Raw genomic sequence first — 8,597 nt, forward strand, 5'->3', positions numbered from 1 at the left:
AACAAATAAGTAGCTTCTTTTTAAAATATTTGCATGAATCATAAAAACTTCTGCGACTTTTTTTTAGTAAAAACATCGTGGTTGTTTTTAGTAAAAACATCGTGGTTGTTTTTATCTTTTTAATAGACATTGTTTTGACTGTTGGGAAAGAGAACGCACGAGTGCGGAAAAGGTAAAGAAAAAGCACGAATGTGTAATAACCCTCATCCCGAACGCTATACGTCCCTGCAATATGCCAGTTTTAAGCAACTGTATTAAAAAATAAATAAAAGAATCACCTAATTCGACAGAGTTGCCATGTTAACTTTTACGATTGTATTTCATCACTTTTTCATTACAGCGTACGCTTGTGATGGCAGTGCCTACAATACACTTTCTGATTTAATACATACTTATATGTTCCGTGTCATGTGTACTAATAATTTGTACATTGGACTTTAATAATATATGTTATCTGTGCGTTCTTAAGAACGTACACTGTCAGCTATCATTGTCAAGACCCAAATAAATGTTAACTGTCTGTTGACAATTGACAGTAATATTTACTTTAAAAAAAAACAATTTTCTATGCAAATTATCGGATGTAATAGTATGATTACTTGTATTTACAAAATAAATATCTTTTGTTGCTATTAGAAACTAAAAAGTAAAACTTATTGAAAACAATGAGGGGTCTGAGATAAAGCACCTTAAGAGTGATATGTTTCACCAGTATTAAGTGTAGAAAAAGTAGCAAAGATGGATGTGGTCGGTAGTGAAATTGGCCAAAAAATGCGCGTAAGTTTCAGAAAGTGCACATTAGTATATGCATTATTAACAACTTTATAAAATATCTGTAACCTACTAATGTTTTCAAATCTGGTATTTTAGACATAGTATCTAAAATGCCAGATTTGAAAACATTAGTAAGCTTATATCAAAATTTTAATTTATTGATAATAAAAGCTTTGCTGAGTTAATTTTAACATTAAAAATATGTTATTGCTCTATCTATTGTTAAACAATCAACAAGGGCACAAATTGTTTGCCTCATTTATAACAGCTCAAGCAGTGATCAACATGTAGGGTTTTAGCATCTCTGGCATCTGAAGTACTGTAATTGAATATAAACTTAATGAAGAGAATAATTTGAATGTGTTTGTTGTAATTTAAAATAATACTAATGAATATGTATAATAATAATTGTGGAATATTTTCTTCTCCTAAACTATATTTTTCAGTCTGCCATTAAGGCAAAGTTGACCGAACTGGGATGCTATGTTGGTGAGTAATGATTAATTACTTCATTTTTTCTCAATGTGGTAAAGAGTTTTGTTTATTTGAAAATAAAATTATCAAAAAATACATAATTTTCATAATATTTTGAAAATATTATTTTATATATATATTATAAATGATGATACATATTAGATATACAGTGGTGGTTGTATAATTAGAAACATTACCAATTGATATTTTGTGGCATATCCCTTATTTTTAACAACAGCACTGAAACATTGTGCCATTGATTGAATCAATACTAAGGGGATTAAATTCCATCTTCAACAACTGCTTCATATAGTTTATTAACAATATATCAGAGATTTTCTATTTGTTTTAAATCTGGACTATTTGCTGGCCAGTCTAAAATGGATATAAATGGATATATGTCTATTTTCAATCATTTACTTTGTCACAACACTATTTTTATTTTATCATAAACTGACAGCACAGTAAACGTCAGTTGACTTCGTCTTATTAAAAATACGACTATAAAATAGAGTTTCTCATTAAAATTTATCATATTTATTTTTATTTCATCGTAAAATAAATCTTTTTTCCATTCTTGTACTGTCCAATTAATATATTTTTTGCAACAACACAAAAAAATGAACATGTTTAAATATTTCTTCAGATGATGAACTTCCTGACTATGTAATGGTGATGGTTGCTAACAAACGCACTCAGATGCAAATGGAGGATGACCTACAACTGTTTCTTGCAGATAATACAGAACTGTTTGTGAATTGGTTGCACCAGGTTTTAAAGAAATTGCAAGAAGTGACAGTTGCTGCACCACTAAGTATGTTATATCATGTTATTGAAGCACAATATCAGGTTTTCTATTACAATTAATTGATTATATACAACATTTCAGAAATCGACAAAGAGAAAGCAAAAGAAAGATCTGCATCAAAAGACAGAAAATCAAAAGAAAAGAAAGATAAAGACAAGTCAAGAAGGAGTGATTTTTTAAAAAAATCAAAAAAGAAAGAAAAAGAAAAGCTTCTACACAAGAAAGAAAAAAAATCACAAAAGAACAAGAAAGAAAAGAGAAGTAAGAGCCATGAGCGCATCCGCCCAAATATTCCACCACTGTTAATGAATATGGAAAAAAATTCTGAACCCTCAATAACTGATGTTTTTGCTGGTCAAATCCTCAAAAATCATGGAGTCAACCTTGATAATTACAAAGACGACATTAAAATTACAGAAACTAAAGTCTTAAATAAAGAAAAGAGACAGATTCTACCAATAATAGATCCTGCTTCCATGTTGGAGCCAGACACAAACTCATCAGAACCACAAAATTCTGACTCAAATTCAATTGAAGTGCCGAGACAGAGTGCATTGAAAGAAATGACTGAAATTGAAGCCAAAATACAAGGGTTAAAGCAGAAATTGGTGGAGCAATTGGATTCTATGTCTGATGATGAAGACTTTTTAACTATAAGAACTGAGGCCGAAGAGCTAATGAACGATTTTGCCGAGGATGTCTTTCAGGTGAGCTGGATATCTATATCTGTCATTAATATTTATGTCTCTTTTTGTGTCTCAGTCGCAGACGGAAATGTCGCGTTTTGAATGTGTTATATATTTAATGTTGAAATACCATTTCAGGAAATTAGTCAACCAACGAAAGCGGCACTCGTCGTATCAGGAGATACAACGATTCAAAAAAATACACTAAAATCTATCCCGAAGGAACCGACGGACCGGCCCATCGAGGTCCCGAAGGTTGCCACGGAACGTTCAAAAGACAGTTCGGCCGTTGAAGTTTTAGGGATCCCCAGAGACCCCACGGAGACGTTGCCCCAAATCGAACTGAATCTCCCGAAACGCCCCATCAGGGAGCGGCTCGGCTCTCGCAATCCAGCCAAGGATGCGGAAGTCAAGGAGACGGGCAAACCCTTAAGCCCCGAAAGGTTGCGAGTCGGGAATTCATTTAAGTTTTATTTTCAAAAGATATTTCATAAACGGCTCCATTTTATCTTTCCAGCTTCACTCCAGAAAGGGAGACGGCGGAGCCGGTCGAGACCAGAAGGGCGGACGACGGCAGCGCCAAGAGGCTCACTTCCAAGTAAGCGTTTGCCTTCCGCTTTCCGCGGCGAGACGAGACAGCGCGGCGAAGTCGTTGAATGTGTGTGTGTCCGCAGAGTGTGCGCGTCCGTGGTGCGGGTCCGCCCTCGGCCCCGAGCCAACGCCTCCGCCTCCAACCTGCTGCTGAGGGCCGTCGCCGACGCGCACAAGAGCCTGCTCAACGTGAGTCCCCCTCGGTCGGTCGAGATCCGTCCGTCGAACGGCAAACGGCAGAACGACTGAACTCCCTGCGTTCCTTGCAGATTCCCCCCAAAGTGGAGACGGAGCCGTCCAGGGTGAAGCGGGCGTTGGTGCTGCCCATGCGCCGCTGCGTAGATCCCGAAAAGATCGTCATCCGCGTGGCCGCCGACGGAGGGAGCGACGAAGTGCAGTGAGTCATCCGGAGCGTCCGTTCGGGAGCACGAGCGGAGTTTCACGGGTGTGCTTCAAAGGAAATCTCTCATGTTCCAGTAGGTTCGTGAGCAGCGCGAGGGCGAAGGACGAATACTCGCCGATTTCCTCGAGCAAGAGAATCTCGGACTCGGCCTACGTCCCCACTCGGAACGCCGTCGCCTCCGCCCCCGCTTCCGCCTCCGCCGCGGACGACTCGCTCGTAGTCGATGCCATGTGCGTATTTTTTTTGGTGCTTATTAAGACTCGTGTGAACTTATTTATTTCGTAAGAGAAAAGAATACTTTCCCTTCTGGGGTCAACGTGACCGCGTGAGACCCCTCCTTAAGCCGAAAACCTTATTTGGTTTTGCCCTAAGACTTATGTACTTCTGTTTTGTTATCATTGTTTTTTCTAATAGACAAGTAGGTAGACCTTCTGGCCCTGACACGCGATGACAACTTTCGGGTCTGAAGGATGACGGTTTCCTCGCGATGTTGTCCTTCACGCAGGATGAGAGACGCGCTCACCTTACGATTTAACGGCACGGGCAGTAGTCGGCATTTTGCAAAGTTTACTTATTCGACAATGAAATAAAATGAAAATCGCTCTTAGTGATAGTACCCGATGTTGAATAGCGGCTGCCGCTAATTTTTACTCTATTGACAAAGTTGACATTTAAAGATAATAATTTATACAAAGAGGGAAATCTTGTCAATAAAACTCAATGAATTCTTCACATAATTTAGAGAGAGATATTTCTGCGGTTACTATTATTTCATTATATGTATTAATGTTTAAAGAACTTTATTTCTCATTACAAAAACAGAAATATTTTATTTACATGAGAAACTTAATATTAATATGTATATATTATATACGAGCGAGATACACGTCGCCATTAGCCGTAACAATTTTAGTCAGCTATGTTCATTCTAACATGCATCTTTAATGCCTTTTTGAATTTGTCAAACACTCCAATATTGCGAATTTGAGATGGTAATTGGTTAAATAATTGCACACCCTCATACCTAATAGATTTCTTCAAATAATTTGTACGCGGCTTCGGTAAGATAAGCAAACTCGCTCGACGAGTATTGCGTGTCGTTGTGTGTTTGATTTTTTTAAACGACAAGCAACTATGGATAGAGTTATTTAAAATTTTTTTTATCAAAATACAGGTGCTATATACATACAGTTGTTTAATTGTCATAATTTTGGTTTCTTGGTAGATTTTATTAGTCGGTGTTAAAAAATTGTATCTAAATAATGATTTTATTAATTTATTTTGTAGTGTTTGTAAGTTAGAAATTATGTTTTTACATGCCGTACCCCATATTTCAATTAGATATATGAAATGTGGCTTGACTAAACAATTATAAATTAAATGACGTACGGATTGAGGAATACATTTTGATATTGACCAAAATCTGCCTATAAGTGATTTTAGTTTGGTAATTATGTGTGATATATGAAAGTTCCACTTTAAATATGTATCTATTCTAAGACCCAGATATTTTTCCCATTTTTTGTTAGTGATTTCAACGTCTTGAACTTTTAACGGTTGAAACATAGGAATGATTTTATTTTTTGCTCTGAATATTACATAAGATGTTTTTGAGATATTTATGGTTAGCAGATTTTGTTGAAACCAAGAATATAGAGAATTTAGGTCTGACTGAGCTCGAGCAACCATAGTCTGGATATTTATACCGAAATAAAATAAGCAGGTGTCATCAGCGTAGAGAGTGATTTGGCCATGTAAACCGAGCTCGTGAATGTTATTAATATATATTAAAAATAACAGTGGACCCAGTATAGACCCTTGTGGGACGCCGCATGTTACTGGTATTTCTGAGCTTTGAGCATTACCTATTTTGACTATCTGGGTTCTGTTTGATAGATAAGATTTGAATAATTTTAGCGCACAACCTTTTATTCCTATACGATCTAATTTTTTAAGCAATAGATTGTGGCTTACGGTATCAAACGCTTTTTTCAAATCTATAAAGACACCCAGCGCCATTTTTTTAGAGTCAATGTATTACGATCCATGATCCAAGCTTTTTTATTTCTTTACGGCAGTACCACACGATACAAGCACAAAATGATTTTTTTTTCAGAAACATACACAATCCGACTGTCGACAAAGACAAAGACACACAATTCATAGTTACAATGGACGGTTACCACCCGAATGCGTTCCTGGCCAAAAAGCTTATGACGGAAGGTCTATTAGACGACGACGGTGAATCAGAAAAGCTAACTCCACAAACGACAAAGGAAAAAGAGATTAACAAAAAAGATAAAATTGAACCTGTGAAGACTAAATTAGATGACTTCAAAACGGACGTCGAAATGGCGCCGGTCAACGACATAGTCAACGAAAAGAAACCCGAAGTAAACGAGGAGCCGAAAGAGAAGAAAGAAGGCCCCGTCTCGTCGGCCATCAGTCAGAAGAAACGGTTGAGCGACACGAGCGAAGATAGCGGAACTCAAGTTATTATAAAACAGGAACACGAAAAGGTCGAAAAGAGAAAAACGGACGTAGTACCGAGTGCGATAGAGACGGGCGTACCTGCGGTCAAAAAGAGAAGGGCGTCGCCGATAGTCTTCGACGTCGATACGAAAGCGAGAGACAGAGACGTGCGAAGAGAGAGGACGGTGAGCGCGAGCAGCGACACTCAGTCCATCTCGCTCACCACCGTCACCGACTCGAACAAATACGACGCGGTGCCTCCGCGTGAGTATCTTTATTGTTTAGGATAATTAGCCGCTCAGTAAGCGACCTCTATATAGCGCCGGTTTTAAGATTACATACAACGAAATATGACGTCATTAATTTTACACACATACATATCAATTATATTAGAACACAAACATTTCAAACGCACCTTATTAAGAGCATAATACACAAAGTTACGGTAAAGAGGGAGATTGTTGTAAACAATGATGAAATCAATATTTTCCTTAATGAACCAACATTATTAAGAGATAGTCTGTTCACTGGATCAGATAGGACACTGCCTTGAGCTTGAGAACGATGGGGCTTCCCGTGAACAATTTTGCATAGAGCAAATATTACCGCGTAGTAAATTTACGGCGATTGTCCGATTGCAAAATGTGGGGTGCTTCAAATGTCAAAATATCTGCATCGGCTCAGAAGCTACTTTGACGGCTCGTTTGAGCGGGCCTCTTTCACCCAAACCCAATAACCTATCTCAATATATTTCTGACCATCTGATATAGACATCTTCATCCAAAAATTGATAAAAAGTGCCAATAACTAATCGACGGATTGTAATAGCCATCTGTCGATACAAGCTATCCGTGGTAGGTCGGATCGGTGTATGTGGATAGAAATATATATAGACCTTTGTATAAAAATGACAGTTCAACTGCGGCAATCTTAAGATTTTAACTTTCACTAGTTTTTAAAATAATTAAAAAAGCTATTTGATATGTTTTAAACATAGACTTGTATATTTTAATATTTATTTTACTTGCTTTATATTGAATTTCAAATATGAGTGTAAAGAGCGAAGAGATGATCAATCTGAGATTATGGATTAATTATTGGGTTCGGGCGTTAGACTCGCCCTCGGGAATGGACTTAATATTAAATTAATATCACGTGAGACGACAGTCAATGGTGTGACAATACCTTTTCTTGGTGCATTACTATTATTGAACAGGTTTTCGATCGAAATTCGCTTTAAAAATTAAATTGTCTGCGATTGATACATCAACTCCTCTCGACAGTGTCGCAGGCCGTGGCAGGCAACGAGCGACGGGGTTCGTGGTGCCGAGCCTTCCCTTCGTGCCGCTTCGGCCCTTCGTGCGCGTTCGTGCATCCTCGCTGCAAGTTCGCGGCCTCCTGCACCCGCCGAGGCTGCGTATACGCACACGACGCGCCCTCCGTGGGTCCGTACATTGATTGACCGTAGCGATTGTTCGGATTTGTTCGAACGACCGCCTTCAGTTCTGCTAACACAATAAATATGATTGCAGCCTCCCACGTGGTCCCCGTCGCGAACTTCAAATCCGTTTCGAGTTCGATTCCCAACCTGTGCAAGTTTTATCCGAACTGCTCGAACCCTTCGTGCCACTTCTACCATCCGAAGCCCTGTCGCTTCGGAAAGGGCTGCGCTAACAGGCTCGAGTGCAATTTTTACCACGCAGACGTTCCGGGGAAGATGTATTCCCTTTGAAACATTTAATTATATATATTATTAGGAGTGGTTTTGTGTTTTATTTTGTCCGCTAGAATGTTTTTAACGTTGAATGATTGATTTAGCTCAGAACTTAAAGAAGTTCAAGAACGAATCAATCCAACAATAGAACCCGAATGTGTCTGATGAATATGGATGAGATATTTGCCAGCCGTGAAAAATTAAAGCCAGACCTCCATACTTATTATACTGTGATATACATTTTTACACTGAAAAGATACAAAAGATAACGTTGTAGAGCTGATGTCACGACATAAAGTTTATATACTTGCCAAAAACTCATTTTTTGTTTTCTCACTCAGTTATTGTTTAATAATGCGGCAAAATGAAAAAAAAATATCTAGCTGTGATAGCTAAAAGTCTATAATTTAGTTACGTGAGTAAACAACAGCATTGTCTCGAAGTGCTGGAAGACCGCTTCCATATATACGCTGGCGGTAAGTTTGGACATAGCGAAAGTTTTCGATCGGGTGTGGCACAGCACTGCTCTCGAAACTTCCAGCCCATGACTACCCGAGATATTATGTAACTGAATTTCCAACTTTCTCGCTGATCGAAGCCGTCATCGACGGTGCATGCTCCGACCTTAGATCTGTGAATGCTGGGGTCCAAGGCTGTGTCCTATCCCTGACCCTG

At 38.4% G+C, this 8,597-nt stretch overlaps 1 protein-coding gene across 3 annotated transcripts; it reads left to right on the forward strand.

The window, feature by feature from the left end:
• The first annotated feature begins 560 nt into the window (after positions 1 to 560).
• LOC110998320 (zinc finger CCCH domain-containing protein 14) lies at positions 561 to 7,970 on the forward strand. Of its 3 annotated transcripts, none has more exons than XM_022266880.2 (12): positions 561 to 777; positions 1,221 to 1,263; positions 1,895 to 2,062; positions 2,138 to 2,763; positions 2,881 to 3,185; positions 3,260 to 3,340; positions 3,417 to 3,522; positions 3,603 to 3,730; positions 3,811 to 3,966; positions 5,853 to 6,472; positions 7,492 to 7,653; positions 7,741 to 7,970. In XM_022266880.2, exons 1-12 carry the CDS (start codon positions 739 to 741, stop codon positions 7,938 to 7,940), a joined length of 2,634 nt encoding a protein of 877 aa, XP_022122572.2. In that variant the 5' UTR covers positions 561 to 738; the 3' UTR covers positions 7,941 to 7,970. The 3 variants fall into 3 exon arrangements, with proteins under 3 accessions (XP_022122572.2, XP_022122573.2, XP_022122574.2); XM_022266881.2 differs by having other exon boundaries at positions 3,814 to 3,966; XM_022266882.2 differs by having other exon boundaries at positions 1,985 to 2,062.
• The last annotated feature ends 627 nt before the right edge of the window (positions 7,971 to 8,597 follow it).

This window comes from Pieris rapae, chromosome 13 (genome assembly GCF_905147795.1).
Source record: "Pieris rapae chromosome 13, ilPieRapa1.1, whole genome shotgun sequence".
NCBI lineage: Eukaryota > Metazoa > Arthropoda > Insecta > Lepidoptera > Pieridae > Pieris > Pieris rapae.